This window comes from Oncorhynchus keta, chromosome 25 (assembly GCF_023373465.1).
Source record: "Oncorhynchus keta strain PuntledgeMale-10-30-2019 chromosome 25, Oket_V2, whole genome shotgun sequence".
NCBI lineage: Eukaryota > Metazoa > Chordata > Actinopteri > Salmoniformes > Salmonidae > Oncorhynchus > Oncorhynchus keta.
The window spans coordinates 8058846-8085618 of record NC_068445.1 but is presented as its reverse complement, the minus strand read 5'-3'; the positions used below and the strand labels follow the sequence as shown (position 1 = coordinate 8085618).

The following is a 26773-nucleotide window of genomic DNA, read 5'->3' as shown; positions in this document are numbered from 1 at the left end:
GGAGATTTATCGCACAATCCCCCCGTTGATGGGGTGGTAATTTAGTCACCCTCTTCTTACAGAAGGCTAATTAATTATAGTTGTAAAGATTTAAATACAGACTCTTCTTCTTGAGATAGATTATCTTTAGAAAACTGTCAAGCTTGCTCATTAAATCTCTCTTTGGTGCTTCAGCATGTTTAATGGCTTCAACTCTGACTTTATATTTGAAGAATTCCCATCTACTTCCATGACCCAAGTCTTTTCTTGCAAAAAATTATTTGGCTAACAATTTTATGTTTCCAATGAGAATAGGATCTTTAAGTAGTGTGTGGCTAAATGTCCATTATCCTCGAATACCTTTTGAGTTTTTAGTAGCCTGGAAATTCAGGGAAATCAAACGATGATCAGAAAAGGGAGCAAAGATCTACATCTACAACAAATTGTAACAAAATGGGGGAAATTAGGAATAAATCTATTCTATATTTCCGTGACATAGTTGTTGGTCCAGGTATAACCCTTTGGATCCAGATTGAAATCACGACAGGCATCAGACAGAGATCATTGCATAATGTGACGATATTGCTATCTTGAGCTTTGACTCATTCTAGGAGGAAAACGATCAGCAGAGTCAGATGTTTCATTAAAATCCCCTGAAATAATTAGAAAAGCCTCTGAATATTTGTTGGGTAAATCTTGTCATTTTCTGGTAAGTTGGGCAAAAAGGGTCTTATTTGGTGCATGTCCACACACATTATAAAATACACATTTGAACAGTTACTACGACTCATTTCCCATCCTGTGAAGATGTGGATTCTAGGATTTTCCTTTAACCTTGTGGATAAGTGTCAAAACACCAGCAGAATGGGTTGAATCATGACTGAAATAGGCCATGTCTCCCCATTGTGACTTCCAAAATTTTACGTCACTTTCACTTTCAGTTGGTGGTTGAAGATATCCCTCTAGTGGTGTGGGGGCTGTGCTTTGGCAAAGTGGGTGGGGTTATATCCTTCCTGTTTGGCCCTGTCCGGGGGTGTCCTCGGATGGGGCCACAGTGTCTCCTGACCCCTACTGTCTCAGCCTCCAGTATGTATGCTGCAGTAGTTTGTGTCGGGGGGCTAGGGTCAGTTTGTTATATCTGGAGTACTTCTCCTGTCCTATTCGGTGTCCTGTGTGAATCTAAGTGTGCGTTCTCTAATTCTCTCCTTCTCTCTCTCGGAGGACCTGAGCCCTAGGACCATGCCCCAGGACTACCTGACATGATGACTCCTTGCTATCCCCAGTCCACCTGGCCATGCTGCTGCTCCAGTTTAAACTGTTCTGCCTTATTATTATTCGACCATGCTGGTCATTTATGAACATTTGAACATCTTGGCCATGTTCTGTTATAATCTCCACCCGGCACAGCCAGAAGAGGACTGGCCACCCCACATAGCATGGTTCCTCTCTAGGTTTCTTCCTAGGTTTTGGCCTTTCTAGGGAGTTTTTCCTAGCCACTGTGCTTCTACACCTGTATTGCTTGCTGTTTGGGGTTTTAGGCTGGGTTTCTGTACAGCACTTTGAGATATCAGCTGATGTACAAAGGGCTATATAAATGAATTTGATTTCACATGAATTAGTTTCCTGAATAAAGACCAAATCTGTCACGGCCATCGAAAGAAGTGGACCAAAGTGCAGCATGGTGAGCGTACATTTTCCTTTTATTTAAAAGGACGCCAACAAAACAACAAACGAAGAAACTACTGTGAACCTCACAGGGCTATGAACAAAAGTCAACTTCCCACAATAACAAAAGGGGAAAAGGCTGCCTAAGTATGATTCCCAATCAGAGACAACGATAGACAGCTGTCCCTGATTGAGAACCATAGAAATACAAAAACATAGACAACAGAACATATAATGCCCACCCCAAATCACACCCTGACCAAACCAAATATAGACATTAAAAGGCTCTAAGGTCAGGGCGTGAAAGTTACTGCAATGTAAAAATAACTTTTCTTTTCGTAAGATCTCTCAAACCCCTAGCATTCAGACTAACGATATTGAGTGAGTTGAATACAAACTCCAGCATTAAAAAAAGAAAGACACAAACTATATAACATATGTAGTAATGTGAACAATAAAACAGTGAACCTTGACATTGCCCAACAATGCTCAGCTGATGTAGCGGTGGTTAACAGGATAACAAATCCCTTTTTTCCATTTTTTTGTTGGCAAGTGTTCATAAATTGTATTTCAAACTGTAAATTTACCCACGGTAGTACAGTAAATGTACTCTTGGCAGTACTCACAGTTCAAGTGATCTTTCTTCCTTCGAAGAACGCGTTTTGGCCCTTGAACCCAGCCTGCTTTCCCTCTTGTCGTGCCTTCTATATAAGCGGCCACAGTTTCTCCTTGGCTGTCCGATCCTGCGGTATCAGAGCCTCTTTGATGCTGAGCTTCTTCTCGTCCAGAAACTTGTTGCCCTTGGCCATTTTCCAGATGATGTCCCTGTGGTGGCGCATAGTGAAGCGCAGGATGACATTGCGAGGGGGTCCATCAGATCTTCGTTTCCCAAGTCGATGGGGGACCAGGAACCACCGACCTGAAAAGGGAGACATAAAAAGATGGTGAGATACGGTAGTCACTGGGAAGCGGTAACCTACACGTCACCTCGTTAACGTTGTAATTCCTCTCTTCAGGGGACAGTGTCTTAGAGTAATATGCACACGGATACAATTTCTGTGGATTACCCCGTCTTTGAGACAGAACTGCCCCCAAGCCCACCTCTGAAGCATCCTACCTCCACCACAAAGGAGATCATGGGACCTGGGTGTTTGAGCAATGGGGCAGAGGTGAAACATCCCTTGAGTAGACAGAAGGACACATTGGTTGCTGGGCTCCACACCAACCTACGGGGACCACCCATGAGGAGAGAGGGGCGGCGACTAAGCTGAAGTTCCTGATGAAATGGCGGTAGTAGTTGGAGTGGTCTTGACAGGCCAGTTCCGTCTGGACTTCCTCGCACAGACCTCTTCTGAATAGTGTGCAAAGCACCGGCTCATTCCATCCACTGTCTGGAAAGTGAGAGCATACTCAGTAGCTGTCTGGTCCCCCTGCCGTAATTGAAGTAAGTGTCCACCCCCTCTCTGCCCTCCGGGGATGATAGAAGATGCCTTTGAACAGAGCCATGAACCCCTCATATGAATCTAGCTCCTCCTCTCTCCCAGACGGCCGTGGCCCATTCCAACGCCCGCCCAGTCAGCAGAGAAATAACCGTGGCGACCTTGGACCACTCGGTGGTGGGGGCTTCCGTCTGGTGTGTAAAGTAGAGGGAGCACAGATGTAGCCACTGCATTTAGATGGGGTACGGTCATATTTATCCAGGAGGGACAAACAGGCATCGCTGACCTGAGCGGTTTGCAGAATGGGCTTTGTGCTGGGTCAACTGGTTGTAGAGTATCCTCCACTAGTTGACGACAACGCCTCCCGGGCATGTTTGAGACGTTGCACACTGCGAAGAGCCACCTCCATAACCGTCCCCAGTTGTTCCAGCTGTTCATGGTGTTGATGTACAAGGTGTCCTTGTTCGTCGACCATCTGGGAGATATTGTTTTCCTGCTGCTTCCATTGTTGGAGTCAGTATTCTGTAATGTATACGCTGGGAGTCGGAAAGCAAGTGCAGGTGTTGAGTTTTATAATAAACGGACCATCGGACAATATAACAAATACGAGTAGCATATAGACATGAAACACAAAAACAATACTGACTGGGGAAAGAATCTAAGGGAGTATCAGATATAGGGGGGTAATCAGTGAGGTAATGGAGTCCAGGTGTGACTGATGTGCAGGTGCGTGTAATGATTGTTCCCAGGACCTGTGGTTGGTATACCTGCGACGTAGAACACCGGAGGGGAGGAGCGGGAGTAGACGTGACAGTGAGACTTGGATATTCCATCTTCTACCAAGTTCTTCGCATTCAACTTGACCAAAATGAACTCCAAACTTGTCCTATGTAGTTAAAACAAGTTATTGTTAGTTTCTCGCCACATTGATAGCCAATATTAGACTGTTAAACACCTAACCCTCGAAGTTGCTTGGACAAGCGAGAAAACAGTCCCTCTCACAGCGATGCCATCTTGTCTCCCTCTACTAGTAGTGTTTCTGTAGCCAAAGCTACAATGTAGAGTGACGTAGCCTACATATGATGGCAGAGTTTGCAAAATAAATGCTGACATGATTGATACGAATCACCATCAAATCATAATTTACTGTTAGATATCATCAATTGAAAAGTCTTTCCTACCTTCCCGACCACTGTCGTTCTTTTGTGAGCTTTTGTGAACGGACAACCAGTTATTAAGAGTTGCACTCTCTTGCTGCCTGCCAGATGATAGCCTAATCCCCTCAGGCTGTGCTGCGTGTGTGTGATAGCCTAAATAATCGGCATAACGAACTAACAGCTTCGGGAAGCCATCTGTTTTTTCATCAATTATGAAGCCTAGATTTAAAACAGCATTACGGTCCAACTGGGTCACTGATGTGGATGATTGACTGGCCTGGAGGGATTCGTAAATCTCCCTGGGTCAGTGGGCAGCCCTGTATGTCAAGCCCTGTGACATAATATATCATAATACATATCTATGTCACTGAAGTGATTTGGTAAAATTAACCCAGTAAAAAGTAAGTTCCTTCCTTGTGAAATTACTTGATTAAGAGTACAAGTACAGCCCACTTAGAGTAACTAGACATGTACTAGTTCCTCAAAAACATGACAACCTTTTATTGCAGTGGGCTAAATCAGGGTCGCACAGTGTTTCTTGTTAGTCTTAAACAAATATACTTTGAAACAAAAGTATACACCTCATACACATTGTCACACGCTGACCATAGTTTGCTTTGTATGTTTCTATGTTTTGTTTGGTCAGGGTGTGATCTGAGTGGGCATTCTATGTTACATGTCTAGTTTGTCTATTTCTATGTTTGGCCTGATGTGGTTCTCAATCAGAGGCAGGTGTTAGTCATTGTCTCTGATTGGGAACCATATTTAGGTAGCCTGTTTGGTGTTGGGTTTTGTGGGTGATTGTTCCTGTCTCTGTGTTTGCACCAGATAGGGCTGTTTTTGTTTTCCTTCACATTTCTTGTTTTGTTAGTCTATTCATGTATAGTTTCTTTATTAAAGAACCATGAATAATAACCACGCTGTGTTTTGGTCTGCTTCGACTCAAGAAAACCGTTACACACATGGTTATGGGCTGAAGAAAATGAAACCTTCACCATGTCCAATGTAGAGTTGAAATGTATTACATTTAGAGTTTTCATCCTAATATTACGCTTTATATAAATCAACGAAGACTGAAATATAACTGAACCCTTTGACATAGACACACCAGATTTTGGGCTGTTTTTTAATCTATAATGTTGATTAACTATAAATTATGAAAAATATTAAAAACGTTCCACCCATGAGGCCACTAGAGGACGATTTGGTCATTTGACTGCGGGAATGCCATCATATCGGATAGCCTCACCATCTTCGCCCTCATGTTGTGCTAGCAAGCTATCAAGCAAGATAGGTAGTGCTAGGTATCAACAGCCAATCCAGCAGGGATTGGAAACTACAGTGAGCTTCGATTGGTCAATCAAGATGCGATGTCGCAGAGTATTATAATAAAGTTCAGTTTATTCCAACTTGGGTCCCGCCCTGTTTACGTCCCTCGCCCATGCTTGCATCACCCACTTCACTTCCTTCATTGAAAATGAATGGGCTTCCGTTGTTTAATCGCCCCAACTCCAGCACCACCTCAACATCTACAAAAGGAGAAGGATGGAGATGGATGTTTCCATTGACATCATCAACCAATTTGGTTAAAATCACATGATGTCATTGGAAACACTTTTTTTTTTACTACAAAACATAGAAACCATTTTCACATATGTTGGGGTGAGGCTGGAGATTATGAATATGAAGTAGAAAAATGTTGCCATTTCCCTTTAAGACTGTCATATGCATCGACTCATGTTAAAAGAAACCACCAGCTTTCATATGTTCTCATGTTCTGTGCAAGGAGCTGAAACGTTAGCTTTGTTACATGGCACATATTACACTTTTACTTTCTTCTCCAACACTTTGTTTTTGCATTATTTAAACCAAATTGAACATGTTTCATTATTTACTTGAGGTTAAATTGATTTTATTGATGTATTATATTAAGTTAAAATAAGTGTTCATTCAGTATTGTTGTAATTGTCATTATTACAAATAAATAAATAAATTGTCAGATTAATCGGTATCATCTTTTATGGTCCTCCAATAATCGGTATCGGTATCCGCGCTGGAAAAATCATAATCGGTCGACCTCTAATAGACATACACTTCTGCCTCTGATTCCAAAGGTTGTAAGTTCAAATCCAGCTGTAGAAAGTTGTTTTTGATATTTTATCCCAAACCTTCACCCTTACCTTAACCAATTAGAGTTAATGTCTAAACTTAAGAATTTGGAGTTAATGCCTAATCTTAACCATAACCATAAAAATGTGGAGTTAATGCCTAAACTCAACTTTAGACACTTCAAAATGTGACATTTGGAACAACTTCTAATTCTAACGTGAGACTGTGAGAGCTGGTAGAATCTTTCATGCTGAAACCCTCATATTGAACACAAACATTATTTATTATATTTTGGATAATGTTTTACAGCTTCGTCATTCTAGTTAAAAAAAATATATATATGTTTTATTATTGTATTTATTTTATATAAAATCATGAAAGTAAAAATAAATAAATCTGGTAGTTAAACTAAAGCTAACTGAACTTGAAACACACACGCGCGCACACACATACACACAAGCACCCCTGTTTGCACTAATAGGCGGGCGCAGGTCTCCTATAAGAGAGCTTCCTGCCTACCTGCAGTCAGTCGGTGTTTACTATGGAGCTGAATGGTTTACCAGAGAATAGCCAGAGAAATGGGCTGGACAACCAGGCCTTCCACTCTCAGGTAAGGGTACACACATCCTCATACTCGACAAACACACTAGACACATACATCCACAGGTAGATGTGCAGGTACACAAACAGACACAGATGAATGCACAATCACAATTCTCGATATCCACTCGCTGTAGACTTAAATGCTACTCACTTGCTGACCCTTTCTCTCATTCAATATAATGTACTACTCTGGTGCTATGTGTGTGCAATCCTTGGATGAGTGTGTGGATGATTAAAATGAGGCTTTTCATGCACTCATGTTCAATTGTTTACTCTCTCACTTCCTGTAACACTCCATTCACTGCCTGAAATCAATTACATTTCAAAGAGATAAACTCTGATAGAGAGGAGTGTGGGTTTGTTCTCAAACAATAGAAGAAATAGCCTGGGTGCCAGTCTGTTTTGCTCTCTTTTATTTTACTAGGCAAGTCTTTTTTTCAATGACGGCCTAGGAACAGTGGGTTAACTGCCTTGTTCAGGGAGAGAACGACAGCTTTTTACCTTGTCAGCTCTGGGATTCAATCTTGCAACCTTTCAGTTACTAGTCGAACGCTCTAACCACTAGGCTACCTTGACAAGAGAGCAGAAACAGACTAAGGGAGAACAACTTCTGCCTAAAATATGTGGGTTCTGAATGTGGACAGAAGGTGATGTGCTCTCCCCATCCAAAGTTACTGGAAATCATTACGAGAAATCGATGAACAACAGTGAAGTTTTTCTTGAACAAATTAATAATAAACTCAACACGAGATTAAACTCACAATGTGCAAACAAATCACACCTGTGATTGCATAATATTTGTTTTACCTGTTGCACATACACAGTGAGAGTGAACATTCAGACAGACTATACTTCCCTATATCCAAGTCTGTTTACATGACTTGAATTGCCAACAAGGTTGCCAAGCGCAAGCGCTGCACCTCTAAAATTTGGAGTTCACAGGCCCATAATGTAATTTACCAGCTTCAATAACCCCGCTATTTGCACATCATTAACAATATACCTTTTGCACCTGACATACAAAGTTCTGGGTATTATAGTCTGTCTGTCTTTCTGTCTGTCTGTCTGTCTGTCTGTCACAGGACTCTGTCTGCATTTACGTAGAAGTTGCTCATCGGCCATCAGAGGAGCTAAAGAAAAGGTCTCTATGGTTTTGTCAATTGTAACTTATTTTCAAGCAATTCCTCAAAATTACAGCCCTAAGTGACAGTGTATGTACTGCTTGATATCCCTCCAGGTTCTTGGAAAAGAGAATGGAAGGGATCCACCGATATCTGGAGGAGCACAGGACTAGGATCAGTCTGGTGTTGGGCATTGTCTTGGCTGCAGGTAAAAGATGTAATACAGGCCTCTGACCAGTCTGACATGTAATGAGCTGTTTAAACAGTACAGTTGTTAGTGGATACTGTATTTGGTGTTTAATGGTTACATTTCCTGTAATTACATGGGGGGGGGGGGTGAATTTCTATCACTTCAATGTGGAGTCTGGGTGTTTCTTGCAACAGTCATCCATCAATAAATGTGACTCAACACGTCTAACACAGTTTATAATCCAAAATTCAATATACGTTTTTTTTTTTACAGTTTATAAAAGTTCAGATTCAGAGTAGGGTGTATCATTACACTGCAATTGGAGGATACTGCTTGGAAAGTTTATCAACTTGTAAACCCACATAGGAGACAAAGCCCTTCAAAGACTTGGCTGCGATTTTCACACTTGCTCCACATTACTCCTTGGCAAAGATGTATTTAGAGAAAGAAACCTTTCAACAACTTGCCCATAAATCATTCTCTGACCATTATCTCACCAAGTTTCCCCATTAGGGGAAACATTAACAGTACTAACTTGCCTTTTGTTGTGTAAAATAGGACCTTAATAATCCCCTAAAGGGGACATTTCATTACACCAGCCAATCAAAACACAACAAAGGACACACAGACACTAAAAGAAGAACATTGTCAAATAATATTTTTAAAAAGGCAGAGGCTCTCCTCCTCTTCCTTAGCTTTCTTATATGTCCTAGATATAGGAAAGACACTTAAAACCTTATTCCTTATGATTTATTTTTGACTGTCTGTTTTGTATTTCATGAATGTCTTTTCAATGCGTTTCTATGGGGTAAAGTATTAAAAGCCCAATTCTATATATAAACTCAGCAAAAACTATAAACATCCCTTTTTCAGGACCCTGTCTTTCAAAGATAATTCTTAAAAATCCAAATAACTTCAAAGATCTTGGCCTCCCGGGTGGCGCAGTGGTTAAGGGCGCTGTACTGCAGCGCCAGCTGTGCCATCAGAGTCCCTGGGTCCCCGCGTCCGTGGGGTGACGCACAATTGGCCTAGCGTCGTCTGGGTTAGGGAGGGCTTGGTCGGTAGGGATGTCCTTGTCTCATCGCGCACCAGCGACTCCTGTGGCGGCCTGGGCGCAGTGAGCGCTAACCAAGGTTGCCAGGTACACAGTGTTTCCTCCGGTACATTGGTGCGGCTGGCTTCCGGGTTGGATGTGCGCTGTGTTAAGAAGCAGTATGGCTGGTTGGGTTGTGTATCGGAGGACGCATGACTTTCAACCTTTGTCTCTCCCGAGCCCGTACGGGAGTTGTAGCGATGAGACAAGATAGTAGCTACTACAACAATTGGATACCACGAAATTGGGGAGAAAAAGGGGTAAAAATTATTTTTAAATTATATTTTTTTTAAATTCAAAGATCTTCATTGTAAAGGGTTTAAACACTGTTTCCCATGCTTGTTCAATGAACCATAAACAATTAATGAACATGCACCTGTGGAACGGTCGTTAAGACACTAACAGCTTACAGACGGTAGGCAATTAAGGTCACAGATATGAAAACTTAGGACACTAAAGAGGCCTTTCTACTGACTCTGAAAAACACCAAAAAAAGATGCCCAGGGTCCCTGTTCATCTGTGTGAATGTGCCTTAGGCATGCTGCAAGGAGGCATGAGGACTGCAGATGTGACCAGGCAATACATTGCAATAAATTACTGTGAGACGCCTAAGACAGCGCTACAGGGAGACAGGACGGACAGCTGATCATACTCCGAGTGGCAGACCACGTGTAACAACACCTGCACAGGATCAGTACATCCGAACATCACACCTACGGGACAGGTACAGGATGGCAACAACAATTGCCAGAGTTACACCAGGAATGCACAATCCATCAGTGCTCAGACTGTCCTCAATAGGCTGCGAGAGGCTGGACTGAGGGCTTGTAGGTCCTCACCAGACATCACCGGCAACAACGTTGCCTAAGGGCACAAACCCACCGTCGCTGGACCAAACAGGACTGGCAAAAAGTGCTCTACACTGACGAGTTGTGGTTTTGTCTCACCCGGGGTGATGGTCGGATTTTTATTTATCGTCAAAGGTATGAGCGTTACACCGAGGCCTGTACTCTGGAGCGGGATCGGTTTGGAGGTGGAGGGTCCGTCATGGTCTGGGGCAGTGTGTCACAGCATCATCGGACTGAGCTTGTTGTCATTGCAGGCAATCAAAACGCTGTGTCACAGGGAAGACATCCTCCTCCCTCATGTGGTACCCTTCCTGCAGGCTCATCCTGACCCTAGTGAGGGCTAGGGCCATTCCCACCCAGAAATGTCCGGGAACTTGCAGGTGCCTTGGTGGAAGAGTGGGGTAATATCCCACAGCAAGAACTGGCAAATCTGGTGCAGTCCATGAGGAGGAGATGCACTGCAGTACTTAATGCAGTACACCAGATACTGACTGTTACTTTTTTTTTTTTCAGTTTATGTCTCAGTTGTTGAATTGTATGTTCGTACAAATATTTACATATGTTAAGTTTGCTGAAAATAAACGTAGTTGACAGTGAGAGGACGTTTCTTTTCTTGCTGACCTTGTGTGTGTTGTGAATTTCTTCAACATGCTGCTCCCCGTGCATGTTAAAGCTGGCATATATCTGGTGAAGGGTAAAAACATCTTCCCAGACTCTGCCAAGAGGTGGCTGTCCGAACAAACGGAGCATGGGAAACAGTGTTTAAACCTTTTACAAAGAAGATATGTGAAGTTATTTGGACTTTTACTCATTTATCTTTGAAAGACAGGGTCCCGAAAAAAATGATGTTTTTTTTGTTTTTTTATACCTACAGGTCCTAAAATTCCATATCAAACTGCTAAATGATCCATGGTATGACCATTTTAAAACAATTCCATATAGGCTTAGACTTTTAGAGGTTTTTACATGATTTTTGAATGACTACCTCGTCTCTGTACCCCACACATGCAATTAACTGTAAGGTCCCTTAGTCGAGATGTGTATTTCAAACACAGATTCAACCACAAATGCCAGGGACGTTTCCAATGCCTTGCAAAGAAGGACACCAATTGGTAAAAAAAATATCACTTAGTGCTTGGTAAAGTTATTAATTACACTTTGGATGGTGCATCAATACACCCAGTCACTACAAAGATACAGGCGTCCTTCCTAGCTCAGTTACCGGAGAGGAAGGAAACCGCTCAGGGATTTCACCATGAGGCCAATTGTGACTTTAAAACAGTTCCACAGTTTAATGACTATGACAGGAGAAAACTGAGGATTGATCAACCGCATTGTAGTTACTCCACAGTACTAACCTAATTGACAGAGTGAAAAGAAGGAAGCCTATACAGAATAAAAAACGTTAATCCTGTTGCAATATGGCACTAAATTGATACTGCAAAATATTTTGCAAAGCAATTAAGTTTTTTATCACTGAATACAAAGTTGTTTTTTGGGGGGCAAATCTAATACAACACATTACTGAGTACCACTCTCCATATTTTCAAGCAGTGGTGGCTGCACCATGCTCTGGGTATGCTTGTAATGGTTAAGAACGGGAGTTTTTCAAGATCATTTTTTTTTGTTATACACAATACTGAGGACTATGTTTTTTAAATAATAATGTATATTTTTTAAGTTTTTGCTCAATCTGATTGGGTGGTCCTGGCAGGGCCTGGCTCCCCAGTGGGTGGGCCTGTGTCCACCCAGGCCCACGTCCCTGTATTACAGCATTGGGTGCGATAGAGAGAGCCAAGCGAAAAGTCAGCACCATAATAACAATAACAATGGGTGCATTGCAATGAACAGGCAGAACATAACGCGCACCTGCCGGTTACCGGCGGATTTCTTAACATGCAACTAAAGGGAGCTCCGAGCGAAAAGAACTGTGTTTACAACAAAAAGAACAGCGGAATAAACTGATCAGACCAGCTGATCTGATGTTAGTATGGTGTCAAGCCAGCTTGGTAGTGTAACGGTTTTCCTCCTCTTCTGAGGAGGAGTAGGAAATATCGGACCAATGCGCAGCGTGGCAAGTGTCCATAATATATTTCTTAAAATGAACACTGAAAACAAAAGAACAAGAGAAATAAATGAAAACCGAAACAGTTCTGTATGGTACAACACAGACACAGAAAACAACTACCCACAACCATAGTGGGAAAACAGGCTGCCTGAGTATGGTTCTCAATCAGAGACCACGATCGACAGCTGCCTCTGATTGGGAAGCATACCAGGCCAAACACAGAAATACAAAACCTAGACTACAAAACATAGAATGCCCACCCCAACTCACACCCTGACCAGACTAAAACAGAGACATAAAAAAGGAACTAAGGTTAGGACGTGACAGTACCCCCAAAGGTGCGGACTCCGGCCGCAAAACCTAAACCATAGGGGAGGGTCTGGGTGGGCATCTATTCGCGGTGGCGGCTCTGGCGCGGGACATGGACCCCACTCCACCATAATCTTGGCCCACTTAAGTGGCGCCTTTGGAGCGGCGACCCTCGCCGCCGACCTCGGACTGGAGACCCTTGCAGCGGGCCCCGAATAGCCAGGAGACTCCGGCAGCGCCGGACAGGGGGGTGGCTCCAGCAGCTCCTGACTGACGGGTGACTCCGGCAGCTCCTGACATACGGGCGGCTCCGGCAGCTCCCGACTGACGGGCGGTTCCGGCAGCTCCCGACTGACGGGTGGCTCCGGCAGCTCCTGACAGACGGCGACTCCGGCAGCTCCTGACTGACGGGCAGCTCCTAACAGACGGGCGGCTCCGGCAGCTCCTGACAGACGGGCGGCTCTGGCAGCTCCGGGCAGGAGGGAGACTCTGGAAGCGCCAGACAGGCGGGAGAACCTGGAGATCAGAGACAACGATTGACAGCTGCCTCTGATTGGGAACCATACCAGGTCAAACACAGAAATACATAGAATGCCCACACCAACTCACGCCCTGACCAAACTAAAACAGAGACATGAAAAAGGAACTAAGGTCAGGACGTGACAGGTAGGCTACTAGACAGTGGAAAATGTCATTGCCTGCGTTCACTAGGCCTACACCAGGCTGTATCACATCCGGACGTAATTGGGAGTCCCATGGGGCGGCGCACAATTGGCCCAGTGTCGTCTGGGTTTGGCCGGGATAGGACGTCATTGTAAATAAGAATTTGTTCTTAACCGCCTTGCCTAGTTAAATAAAGGTTTTATATATATATATATATATATATATATATATATATATATATACTCCTGCCCCAATGAGGTAACATCCTATAAGGAACAACGAAATTGAAATAGGACTAATCTAAATGAAAGAAAAGCACATATTACAACTGAAATAAATTGTATTTCACTAAATTGACTGGAAATGTTGCCTGTGTAAATTACGATGATTGAGTTAACACGTTTAATGGCAGCCAAATGATGCCTATCGAGGCTACTCTTCAAGTTATTGAAGACCATCTTTTCATTAATTACCACATTGTAAAGAAAATGTTAGCTGACACGGGCTAACTGAGTGACTGACAAAAGAGTGGCAGGTAGCCTAGTTGTTAAGAGCGTTGGGTCAGTAACCGAAAGGTAGCTGGTTTGAATCCCAGAGCCAACAAGGTCAAAATCTGTTGATGTGTCCTTGAGCAAGGCACTTAACCCTAGTTGCTCCAGATAAGGGTGCCTGTTAAAAGGTCAAGGAAAACACCTGATGCGCTACCAAGTTTTTAAATTGCATGTTGTGTATTCTACTATACTTACAGTATGTTAATACCCCAAATGGTAAAAAGTACTACTCAATAGGGAATAAGGTGCAATTTCGGACACAGCCTGTATGTGTTTCAGGTTACTTTGCCGTGGTGATCGCGGCATGTGTGCTGAACTTTCAGCGTGCTCTGGCCCTGTTGGTGGTGACCCTGCTGGCTGTCTTCTTTCTTCTGTGGGACTGGCTGATGGGCCGCTACGGACAACGCCTCTGGGACGCCCTGCAACCCGCCAGGGACACCCTCAACACACACTGGCTCTGGGTCAAATGGTGGGAGAACTGCATTTTCTCTCCTTCTCACTCTCTCTCTTTTCTGTATAGTATGAACATTTTCCTGGATGCGTGGTCCTTTTGGTGATCCTTGTGGTTGTCCCTCTGCTCTCTTACCTCCGGTTGGTCTGTCTGTCGGTGCAGGGTGGTGTGTGTGCTGCTGCTGGTGGCAGTGGTGTGCTGGCTGGTGTTTGACACGGCCAAACAGGGATCGCGGCAGCTAGTCTCTTTCTCTGGACTCCTCTGCTTCGTAATGCTCATGCTGGTGTTCTCAAGGAACCCATTCAGGGTATGGCAAACCAGCAAAACACAAACACCCCTAATGTGTCCACGCTGTATCGTTCCAAAGACCATTCGCTGTAGTTCTGAGTGACCTGGTGGGTGTATGTTTATGTGTGTGCTTCCCTGTACGCTTGTGCGTGTGTCTACCCGTGTGTTTATGTGTGTGTGTGTGTTATAGGTGTCATGGCGAACTTTACTGTGGGGTGTGGCGCTACAGTTCTTGTTTGGAGTCATCATCCTCAGAACCAAAGCAGGATTCACCGCTGTAGACTGGCTGGGCCATCAAGTGGAGGTATAATATCAATGTGGTCCTTCTGTAGCTCAGTTGGTAGAGCATGGCGCTTGTAACGCCAGGGTAGTGGGTTCGATCCCCGGGACCACCCATACGTAGAATGTATGCACACATGACTGTAAGTCGCTTTGGATAAAAGCGTCTGCTAAATGGCATATATTATAATATACATCTACTGTGTACTATCCAAGGAGAGTCAAGCAGAGGGCAAAATGTACATCATTTGGATTGATATTACAAATATTAGCCAGCACAAAGGCCCTCATTTTCATTTGGACCACATTGCTAATGTCACTCTCATCAGCTGTAACGGTTTTCTTGAGGTGAAGGAGAGGCGGACCAAAATGCAGCGTGGTGGTTATTCATGGTTCTTTAATATAGACACTATACATGAATAAACTAGCAAAACAAGAAATGTGAAAAAACCAAAACAGCCCTATCTGGTGCAAACACAGAGACATGAACAATCACCCACAAGAGACCTAAAGAATATGGCTGCCTAAATATGGTTCCCAATCAGAGACAACGATAAACACCTGCCTCTGATTGAGAACCACTCTAGGCAACCATAGACTTACCTAGAGTACTACTCTAACCACAATCCCATAACTACAAACAACCCCAGACAAAACAAACCACATAAATCCCCATGTCACACCCTGTCCTCACCAAAATACTAACAAAAACACAGAATACTAAGGCCAGGGCGTGACATCAGCATAATCACATTACCCTGTCCCCTGTCCCAGCAACCGTAGCAGATATACAGTAGAGTAGACCTGTTAGGAAAGTGACCTCATTAGTTCAGTCTGTGTTGAAACATCTCTCCTCTCTCACCCAGGTGTTTTTGTCCTACGCTGACACCGGCTCTAGGTTTGTGTTCGGCGACAAATACACAGACCACTTCTTTGCGTTCCAGGTACAGGATCATATGAGTATGTCTGTATACGTGAGAGACTGTGAGAAAATGACATGAAGAGAAAAGAAAAGACAGAAACCCAACACTGTCGTTATTTGTCTTCTTCTCTGCTTTCAGGTTCTGCCTATTGTAGTGTTCTTCAGCACTGTCATCTCTATGCTCTACCACCTTGGCTTCATGCAGTGGCTCATCCTCAAGGTATTCATAACATCACATACGTTAAAATCGTGTTCAATCATCATACAAGTGACTAAATTAGACAAGGATGATCCAGCCTCCACATAGTACTGTATCAAGGTTGTAATTTACCGGGGGACGGGGGGGACATGTTTCCCCCGATATCTGCTCATGTGACCAGCATTATTGTTTCATACCTCAGCATCATTTTGGCACAGAAACGTTCGCACCATTGTTTATGTTTGTCTGTGCATACCTCCAGGTGGGCTTCATGATGCAGATTACTATGGGAACTTCTCCCACAGAGTCCATGGTTGCCGCTGGCAACATATTTGTGGGACAGGTGAGAATAGTATGAGTGACAGATGTGCTCGGCAGCAAAAGAGAAATCCATGACAGTCAAGCAAAGGAGTATTTATTTCTCTCTCTCTCTCTCTCTCTCTCTCTCTCTCTCTCTCTCTCTCTCTCTCTCTCTCTCTCACTCACACTCACACTCACACTCACTCACACTCACACTCACACTCACACTCACACACACACACAGACAGAATCTCCACTCTTAATTCGTCCGTACATCTCTCAGCTGACCTTGTCAGAGATCCATGCCGTGATGACAGGAGGGTTCTCCACCATCGCTGGCAGTGTACTGGGAGCCTTCATCTCTTTTGGGGTGAGGTGGAAGAGGGGTGATGAGGGGAGGCAGGAGGAGAGAGAAGAGGAGGAAAGTCAATAAACCATTTCAAACCTTTGTTTTCTACCAAAGACACAACTGAACTCTCACCCAATTGACCTTTTGCTTATTCAGACTGTGTGTCTCTTAAATGTAACTCAATGTAATCTATGTAATCCCCAAAAGTAAATATTTATCATGAGAGGGCCATGCACAATAATTAGTAAGGCTGCATACTCCAAGAAAGGTTAAAATCTCACCTTTCTGGTGTAGTCAAACAAGCTCAAGTACAAAGTAAAAATAGGAAATAAAATGTCAAATTTGACATTTCCAAATCAACAGAACCGTATGAATAAGGCTTGAAATTACTTATATTTTTTTCTAAATGTAGAATAATCCATTTATATAACGACTCAATAAGACACCTTCCTTATAGCTGTGAAATACAGAGCCTTCGGAAAGTATTTGGACCACTTTAATTTTTTGACATTTTGTTACGTTAATAGAACATGGATACAATAAAATCCTCAGCAATCTACACACTATACCCAATAATAACAAAGCAAAAAGTTTTTTTTTTTTTTACACTTTAGCAAATTAATTAAAAATTAAAAACAGAAATAACATATTTACCTAAGTATTCAGACCCTTTGCTATGTGACTCGAAATTGAGCTTGAGTTTCCATTGATCAAAATGAGTTTCCATTGATCATCCTTCAGATGTTTCTACAATTTGATTGGAGTTCACCTGTGGTAAATTCAATGGATTGGACATTATTTAGAAAGGCACACACCTGTCCATATAAGGTCCCACAGTTGACACTACATGTCAGAGCAAAAACCAAGGCATGAGGTTGAAGGAATTGTCCGTAGAGCTCCGAGACAGGATTGTGTCGAGGCACAGATCTGGGGATATATTTCTGCAGCATTGAAGGTCCCCAAGAACACACTGGACTCCATCATTTTTAAATGGAAGAAGTTTGGAACCACCAAGACTCTTCCTAGAGATGGCAGCCTGGCCAAACTGAGCAATTGGGGAAGAAGGATCTTGGTCAGGGAGGTGACCAAGAACCCGACGGTCACTCCACCAATAAGGACTTTATGGTAGAGTGATCAGACGGAAGCCACTCCTCAGTAAAATTAACATGGCAGCCCGCTTGGAGTTTGCCAAAAGGAACCTAAAGCACTCTCAGACCATGAGAAACAAGATTCTCTGGTCTGATGAAACCAAGATTCATTGATGAAACCAACTCTTTGGCCTAAATGTCAAGCGATCGAGGGAATGATGAACTGAGCAAAGTACAGAGAGATCCATGGTGAAAACCTGCTCCAGAGTGCTCAGAACCTCATACTGGGGAGAAGGTTTACCTTCCAACAGGACAACAACCCTAAGCACACAGCCAAGACAATACAGGAGTAGCTTCAGGACAAGCCTCTGAATATCCTTGAGTGGCCCAGAGCCAGAGCCCGGACTTGAACCCGATCTAACATCTCTGGAGAGACCTGAAAATTGTTTCACAACAACGCTCCCTATCCAACCTGACAGAGCTTGAGAGGATCTGCAGAGAAGAATTGGAGAAGCTCACCAAATACAGGTGTGCTAAGCTTGTAGTGTCATACCCAAGAAGATATGAGTCTGTAACTGCTGCAAAAGGTGCTTCAGAAGTAAACAGTCTGAATAATTATGTAAAAGTGATATTTCTAAAAACCTGTTTTTGTTATTATGGGGTATTGCGTGCAGATTGATTATTAAATTGTTTATTTTATCATCAATTTTAGAATAACGCTGTCACCTAACAAAATGTGGAAAAATTCTAGGGGTCTAAATACTTTCCAAATGCACTGTATATGAAACACAGGGAATTCATGTTTTTGACTGCACTGGGCCTTTAAAATGTTGAGCTTCACCTCTTCCTTACCCCTCACATTCGACACATATACCCCCCAACACACACACACACACACACACACACACACACACACACACACACACACACACACACACACACACACACACACACACACACACACACACACACACACACACACACACACACACACACATACAGATTGAAGCATCCCACTTGCTGACAGCCTCCGTAATGTCAGCCCCGGCCTCCCTGGCTATCGCCAAAACCTTCTGGCCAGAGACAGAGATCCCCAAAGTCACAGCCAAGAAAGGCCTCAAACTGGAGACAGGGTGAGACACTGACACACCTACATACACGCATGTATGCACACAAGAACCAATGTCTGCCTAATTAATATAAGCCTGAGTGTCTTTTCTGGTTTTGTATAGGGAGGGCAGTAACCTGCTGGAGGCAGCGTCTCGCGGAGCGTCCTCCTCTATTGTCCTGGTGGCCAACATCGCTGTCAACCTCATTGCCTTCCTGGCCCTGCTCGCTTTCCTCAATGCCGCTCTGTCATGGCTGGGCAACATGTTCAACTACCCCCAGCTCAGCTTCTCTGTGAGGACACACAAGAGTGCATGTACATAGAAGCACTCAGACACAGAGACACACTAAATACAAGCTGGATAGAAATCAATGATTCTCTAAGACACTCTGTCCCTCTCTCTTTCTCTCTCTCTCTCTGATGACAGATCATCTGCTCGTACGTATTCATGCCTTTCTCCTTCCTGATGGGTGTGGCCTGGGAGGACAGCTTCATGGTGGGCGAGCTGATTGGCTACAAGACCTTCTTCAATGAGTTTGTGGCCTATGAGAGGTTGGCAAAACTCATCAAGAGGAGAGAGGACAGAGGCCCAGAGTACGTGGATGACGTTAAGCAGTACCTATCGGTGAGTGATGTCAGGGGGTCACTAAGTGGTAATACGGGCACTGAATTTATATTTGGCTATCTGTTTTTTCCTAGATAGACAGACGGACGGACAGACAAACACACACAGACTACTTTCTTTATTCAAGTCTACATCAAACTCTCCATAAATGGTGGAAATATTTTTGGACCGCTAAATCAGTTCTGATATTATCAAGTCCGATCTGATATTACGAGTGCTCTCTGTATCAAGGATTTATCGTTGCATTTGCTTGTATTTGGTGAAGAGACATTGTGTGCTTCAGTAACAGATACATTTTGTGCATCAAATTTATGGTAATTTCACTTTTGCACGTGTAATGTTAATGGCTTGTTGCGTATTGCATGGATGACGATTGGCTGTTGCATATTGAATATATATCTAAAGACTTAGACCCAGGTTGTTTTCTGTCCCCCAGGTCCATTCTGAAACCATAGCGACGTATGCTCTATGTGGCTTCGCGAACATCAGCTCTCTGGGTGTGATGATCGGAGGCCTCTGTGAGTCAAGCCCTCTAACATCTGTCCTGTCCTGGATCTCAAATCAACCTCTAGCCCCTCCCCCCTGGGCACTCCAAATGCAGTGTGTTTTTGTCCCTATTGATATTATAGTATTGTTGAGACACCACTATGATTTTGAAAGAATAGGTTTCATTTGTGAGGTTCTTCAAAGATGTTACTGTATGTTAAACCATCGCAATGTTGTCCTGCTGTAACACGGTCTCTGTTCATTGGAGTGTCGTGGCTGTACTGTGGCAGAATGGTTGATGTAGTGTTTCTTCAAACGTTTTTGTAACGTTACCTGCTATAGCGGCTATGGCCCCAGAGCGGAGGGGTGATATTTCCAGGTGTGCCATCAGAGCTCTTATCTCAGGCACGGTGGCATGCTTCATGACAGCGTGCATCGCAGGTAAACCCCAAAAACAGTGTGCGTTATAAACTTGTCACCATGCATTATCCTCGGTGGTGACGTCATGGTTGTATGTGTGTTTGTGTGTCTTCCCAGGTATGTTGTATATCCCAGAGCTGCTGTGTGAAGACTTCCTGAAGGAAGAGTTCAACTCCACATTAGTCATTAACAGCACTCAGCTCCTCACCTGCTGTACTGAGCTCTACCACAGGTACAACCAGTGTGCATGTTTGTTGGCGGGGGTAGGGTGACCACCAGATTGTGCGCTACAGTATCACATTTTGGCCCTTTGTCCCGCGTCCCACTACCAAACAATTATGTCCCGCATTTTATCAAATTAAAACACAAATGTACAACAACAACAAAATGGATATGTCCAGTATTTCAGTCACTGTCTTTTTTTGCTGTCATGACAACATACAGATGTGGTACTGGTGGGGTTAAACACTTCAATTGTTGTTGAGATCTGATATTCAATGTCATATCTTTAACCAATGACATTAATCATATCCTTTCGGGCTAAATTCCAGCTGAACTTGGAGGAGAGCAGTTAACTACTTACAAAAAGCTAGCGAAAAGCTACAAAATTAAGTGAATGGCCCTTATTAGACTGAAAGAAAGGCTATAAGTTCATTTCTTCAAACTTCAAAAGCTCTCCGTGCTCATTAGTTGTTCATCATTCAACATAGCCCTATTCGCTGCTACTTCACTCAATTCCGTTTTAGAAGTCTGCCTTAATAATATACCCTAGAGTCGATGTCTGCGGCCCGCAGAAATCTAATTAGCATAATCATTTAAAAAATCCCAGCAAAAATCAGACTGTTCAAGCTTGAGATGTAATTTTTTTTGTTGCCTTCTCACAAAATCGTCTGTAGCATCCAGCCGGTTTGGCCCATCGGTTGATGGCTGTGCCACACTGCCCCTCAAATGTCTCACGAAATCACCCCGTTGTCCTGCGTTTGGGCCAAAGCGGTAGGCCACACCACAAAAACTCTCCTGGTTTGCCAACAGCCACAGAGAGGCCAACACGTGATCCCCCAGGCGTTCTCCTCTGCAGGGAACCAGAGGGTTGAGATCCTCACACAATATCTGAAAAAAAACAAAGAAATATTGGATTCTGTCATCTTACAGGTTTGCCCTTCACCACTGTTACACAGAGGCAATTAGCAACTATACAGTTGTGTATTGTTCATCATGGGCTTACTGTTCACAATGACTACATTGTGCTTTTACATCATACTTTCACATTTTTACATTTGGATTATTTGCCCTTTGTGGTAACTGTTGCTAGATAAGGGGCCTTCTGACTAATATAAACTCAGCAAAAAAAGACACGTCCTCTCACTGTCTAGGCGTCTCACAGTACGGACATTGCAATTTATTTCCCTGGCCACATCTGCAGTCCTCATGCCTCCTTGCAGTATGCCTAAGGCACATCCACGTAGATGAGCAGGGACCCTGGGCATCTTTCCTTTGGTGTTTTTCGGAGTCAGTAGAAAGGCCTCTTTAGTGTCCTACGATTTCATAACTGTAACCTTAATTGCCTACTGTCAGTGAGCTGTTCGTGTCTTAACAACCATTCCACAGGTGCATGTTCATTAATTGTTTATGGTACTGAGTAAAGGGTCTGAATACATATGTAATATTTTTTATATATTTGCACAAATTTCAAAAACTGTTTTTGCTTCGTCATTATGAGGTATTGTGTGTAGATTGATGAGGAGAAAAAAAAGCAATTCAATCAATTTTAGATTAAGGCTGTAACGTAACAAAATGTGGAAAGAGTCAAGGTGTCTGAATACTTTCCAAATGCACTGTCTGCAAATAGGTCCAGTGTTAGTGTTTTACACCTCCAGCAGAATAGTTACATTTGTGTGCATGATATTCAGTTTCACTGGCATGTAGTATGTTCTATGGATGGTCTTAAACTGCAGTCATTTATGTCTGGGATGATATAAACATGACTGGGCATTCAAACATATCTGTATCCATTAATTATCATCAGTACTGTCTTCCAGGTCTTCCTCACATTTTTGTTTTACTTGTTGTGTGTCATCAGGAAAAGCCTCTATCAACCCTTGATACAGTTTGGTAATCAACTTGAGGTTTGTCAGACTGCCTTAAAATAGTTTGAAGCTTCTTGCTTGCCCGGTGTTTGCTGCACAGAGAAAATAAAGTGTTGTATCTACAAAGATTCACCTCAGCTCCATCACAGACTGGTCTTCCCTGGCTGCCTGAGACCCCTGTCACCATCTGATCCTGCTCAGAGGAGGCATGACAAATAATTACATTGGTGTACATTTATACATTATATTATACATGAATATAATCAATGGTTCAGCAATCTAAATAACCGTTTATCCCAGACTGTAGCCTACCCATCAACTCAAGATGGAACTTTGTATCCATTCACTGATTATAATGTACTGCAAAATGTACCTGAGCTCTGTAGAGTGGTCTTCCCTGGCTGTCTGACCCTGCAGGAACACCGGTTACCATCTCATCCTGCTAAGACATGTGCACCATGACAGTGACGCCTGTAGAGCTGTTTATACTGTGTATGTGTGAAATGTAGGGAATTAGCTAGGGAAACTGACAGATCACTAACGTTACATTGCTATACTGACTAATAAAAACTCACATTGAGCTGAAAAAAACAACAGAAAACATCAGTCTTCAGTCAATTGGCTGCTGATTTCATTGTTTGATTCAGGTCTCGTGTAATTGAGGCAAAATTAATACCTAACGTTAGTGAGCTAGCTAGCTAACCTTAGCTAACTTTTGACTAACTCCGCTAACTAATGGTACCATGATACATGATCAAATGTACTTCTGTTGAAACAGGACAAAACAAAGGCTACAAAACATTTCCATACACACAACAGCTGATAGATACTGCTACCTGACAAATACCAAGAGGCTAGCTAGAGCTGAACTGGCTGTGGTTGCTACTAGCTAGCTAACTAGCTGCTAGTAGTTCATTCACATCAGTCGAGATGGTATGAAACATTAACTAACGTAGTATGTCAGTTACAGTACAAGCTGCACTTTTCTGACAAACAGCAGTTACCTTGCCAGCTAGATTGATCAACTAAAGAGTAGCCAGTTTCTGCTCTGCTTGCTTTACAAATCAGAGAAAAAGCGCAACACGGACAGCAGCTGCCTCTGTTCATCTCTCCTGTGCTTGTCCTATATGCCAGCCATTCATATAACATGTCTACATACTCCGTGGTGTCTGTGCGGTCCTAAATCCAGACGGCTGAAGGCGGAAAACAGCCTACTTGACTACTCTTAGGTGTCCACATGGTCCTAAAGCACATCGAAGTCATGTTTTGTATCACAGAGCAATTATAAAACTGTGTGGGGGGGGGGGTAATGTCCCCCCGACCCCAGTGAAAGTTGCGCCCCTGGATAGCTAGCTACATCATTTGAGATTAACTTTATTTAGGCTACTTTAATCAAAAGACAGAGGCTGTTAAGACATGCAAATTCCTGAAAGGTTCCTCGGCTCAACCCGAAAATTTAAAATTTAACAGAAAGGGTATAACTTCCTGCACATAACACTCGACTCTGTGTCACACGTCATGACCATAGAAAGCCTTTATTTTCTATGGCAGAGTAGGTCAGGGTGTTAAGTCTAGTTTAATTTTTCTATGTGGGATTCTAGTTTGTTTTTTCTATGTTGGTGTTGTAGTATGATTCCCAATTAGAGGCAGCTGGTTATCGTTGTCTCTAATTGGGGATCAAACTTAAGTAGTATTTTTTCCACCTGTGTGTTATGGGATATTGTTTTGAGTTATTGCACGTAGCATCTCTGTATTCACGGTTTGTTGTTAGTTTATGCTTTATTTGTTTTTTTGTCTTTGTTAAGTTTCACTTTATAATTCAAATCATTTGGAACTCAACATACGTTGCGCCCTGGTCCGATATTCATGCTAACGAACGTGACACTCTGCCAATCAGCTGCTCACTTTCGTTGTCGATACACCCACTATAATCTGTAGCCACTCTGTGACATCGGGACGGGATCGGGATCTAACAAATCATCCGATATTGTGGAAGCTGCCACAAGGTCAATTCAGAAAGTATAGCTAAAACTAATGGAATGGAATGTTTGTGTTAAATAAAAGGAGGGCTGCGAGGTGCAAAAGGGCATGTGCTGTGTGTGTGTGTCCATGTACTACCAACCTTGCTAAACCTGTGTGTGTGTGTGTGTGTGTGTGTGTGTGTGTGTGTGTGTGTAGCCCTTCTAACATGACTCTGGAAGGAAGATTCAGTATGGCTTCTCTCAATGGCTGTTGCGCCATCCTGTCCTCTCCACTCTTCAACTGCAGCCTGGTCCCCTGAGAGGCAGGAGGAGGACAGAGAAAATAATGGAGAGCAGAGGATGGACAGAAAAGGATGGAAAGAGGAGCGTGGCGAATGGAAGCACCCTGACCTCGTTCTTGTCACAAGTCAAGTGTAAAGATCCTGATACAGTTTAAGTTGTCCATTTTGAGAAAGTTTGTAATGAAATTACATGACATTTACAATGACATTTTTTTTCTAAATGTAAAGATATTAAAGATATTTCAGAGCATTGAAAGTGTGTTTCATATTGATGTCATTAGAGTTCTGCTATTTTTAGATGAATTATTTGTAATACTATATTTTATTCAATCATTCCTGAGACCTATATAGCTTGTGACCACATGGTGGCACTACAGCAATCTCTTTTGGTATACGTGTGTGTTTTTGGACCAAGTCAGCTGACCAGGTGTCAGTCTGTCTTTTTGTTCCCCATGGCCAGGCTTTGTACCCATGTATTCTAATTCCTAATATGGTTATACTATTGAAATTCTACAGAAAACAATTCGTTCCCCCTGCCATAGCTGTGTGGTGTAGTGTGGGGGAAGGACTGGCCACACTGACCTCCATAACTTCCTGGAGTTAAAAGATTTGTTTGTGTGCATTTTGTGTGTGTGTTTTATTATCCTTGTGGGGACCAGAACTATTCACAAGGATAGTAAATCAAGGACAATTCAGACAAGTAGGGACATTTTGCTGCTGCCCCTCTAGGAAAAAGGCTATTCTGGGCTTAGGGGTTAGGTTTACCATTAAGGTTAGGGTGAAAGTTAGGTTTAGAGGTTAGGGGAAAAATAGGATATTTTGAATAGGAATCAATTGTTTGGTCCCTACAAGGAGAGTAAAACAAACGTGTGTGTGTGGGCATGCAGACAAACAGAATAGTACAAATAGTTTAGGGAGATGAGGGAAGGAAATAGGGAGGGAAACGGGGACAAAGAAAGCTAGTAAACAGAGAACAGAGAGAAGCCACTTAGGGGCATGGATCAGATAACCAGTCCGTATCTGGTGTGACCACCATTTGCCTCATGCAGTGCGACACATCTCCTTCGCATAGAGTTGATCAGGCTGTTGATTGTGGCCTGTGGAATGCTGTCCCACTCCTTTTCAATGGCTGTGCGAAGTTGCTGGATATTGGCGGGAACTAGAACATGCTGTCGTACACGTCGGTCCAGAGCATCACAAACATGCTCATTGAGTGACATGTCTGGTAAGTATGCAGGCCATTGAAGAACTAGGCCATTTTCAGGTTCTAGGAATTGTGTACAGATCCTTACGACATGGGTCCGTGCATTATCATGCTGAAACATGAGGTGATGGCAACGGATGAATGACACGACAATGGGCCTCAGGATGTTGTCACAGTATTTCGGTGCATTCAAATTGCCATCAATAAAATGCAATTGTGCTCGTTGTCCGTAGTTTATGTCTGCCCATACCATAACCCCACCGCCACCATGGGGCACTCTGTTCACAACGTTGACGTCAGCAAACAGCTCGCCCACACGACCCCATACACGCTATCTGCCAGGTACAGTTGAAACCGGGATTCATCTGTAAAGAGCACACTTCTCCAGCATGCCAGTGGCCACATGGATGTGGAGGTCCTATGCTGGTGTGGTTACACGTGGTCTGTGGTTGTGCGGCCGAGACATCTGTAGAATTGTGTTGTTTGACAAAACTGCATATGTTTAAGCAGCTTCTTGATATGCCACACCTTTCAGGTGGCAGGATTATATAGACAAAGGAGAAATGCTCAGAAACAAGGATGTAAAAAAATGTGTGCACAAAATGTGAGAGAAATATAGTTTTGTGTGTTTGGAAAACTTCTGGGATATTTTATTTCAGCTGATGAAAAAAAAAATGGCAACAACACTTTTGTGTTCAGTGTGTGTATTTGGGGAAGTAGGGAAAAGACTGAGGTCTGATGGTACAGATGTACATGGTCTAGGTAGGCCAGTAGTTACACTACATTATCATGGTATCATCCAACCTTTGCTGTATAGGCTATTTTGTTGTGTACTGTTTAGCATGGTTTTTACTTGCGACCTGCCACATGAGTTATTGTTCGTGTATCTGGGGTTGAATATTTTGGATT

At 43.1% G+C, this 26773-nt stretch overlaps 1 protein-coding gene and 1 non-coding gene across 7 annotated transcripts; one reads left to right on the top strand and one right to left on the bottom strand.

Annotated features, from left to right (window-relative positions):
* Positions 1 to 1661: 1661 nt before the first annotated feature.
* LOC118357820 (uncharacterized) lies at positions 1662 to 4982 on the bottom strand. Its single transcript, XR_008079816.1, has 2 exons — positions 3851 to 4982; positions 1662 to 2563 (listed from the first exon to the last, which is right to left on the bottom strand). It is a non-coding gene; the product is annotated as an uncharacterized LOC118357820 (transcript).
* A 1731-nt stretch (positions 4983 to 6713) lies between these two features.
* LOC118358079 (solute carrier family 28 member 3-like) lies at positions 6714 to 24910 on the top strand. Of its 6 annotated transcripts, none has more exons than XR_008078812.1 (17): positions 6728 to 6959; positions 8035 to 8093; positions 8190 to 8281; positions 14075 to 14264; positions 14409 to 14553; positions 14725 to 14838; positions 15680 to 15757; positions 15875 to 15955; positions 16197 to 16277; positions 16479 to 16604; positions 18674 to 18804; positions 18904 to 19072; positions 19207 to 19404; positions 19841 to 19922; positions 20233 to 20331; positions 20428 to 24403; positions 24576 to 24910. XR_008078812.1 is itself a non-coding variant. In XM_035735508.2 (17 exons), the coding sequence occupies exons 1-17, from the start codon at positions 6891 to 6893 to the stop codon at positions 24676 to 24678; spliced, it is 1932 nt and encodes a 643-aa protein (XP_035591401.1). In that variant the 5' UTR covers positions 6735 to 6890; the 3' UTR covers positions 24679 to 24910. The 6 variants fall into 6 exon arrangements, 5 of the variants coding, with proteins under 5 accessions (XP_052334536.1, XP_035591402.1, XP_052334535.1 ...); XM_035735508.2 differs by having other exon boundaries at positions 6735 to 6959; positions 20428 to 20542; XM_035735509.2 differs by lacking the exon at positions 20233 to 20331 and having other exon boundaries at positions 6718 to 6959; positions 20428 to 20542.
* Positions 24911 to 26773: the final 1863 nt, after the last annotated feature.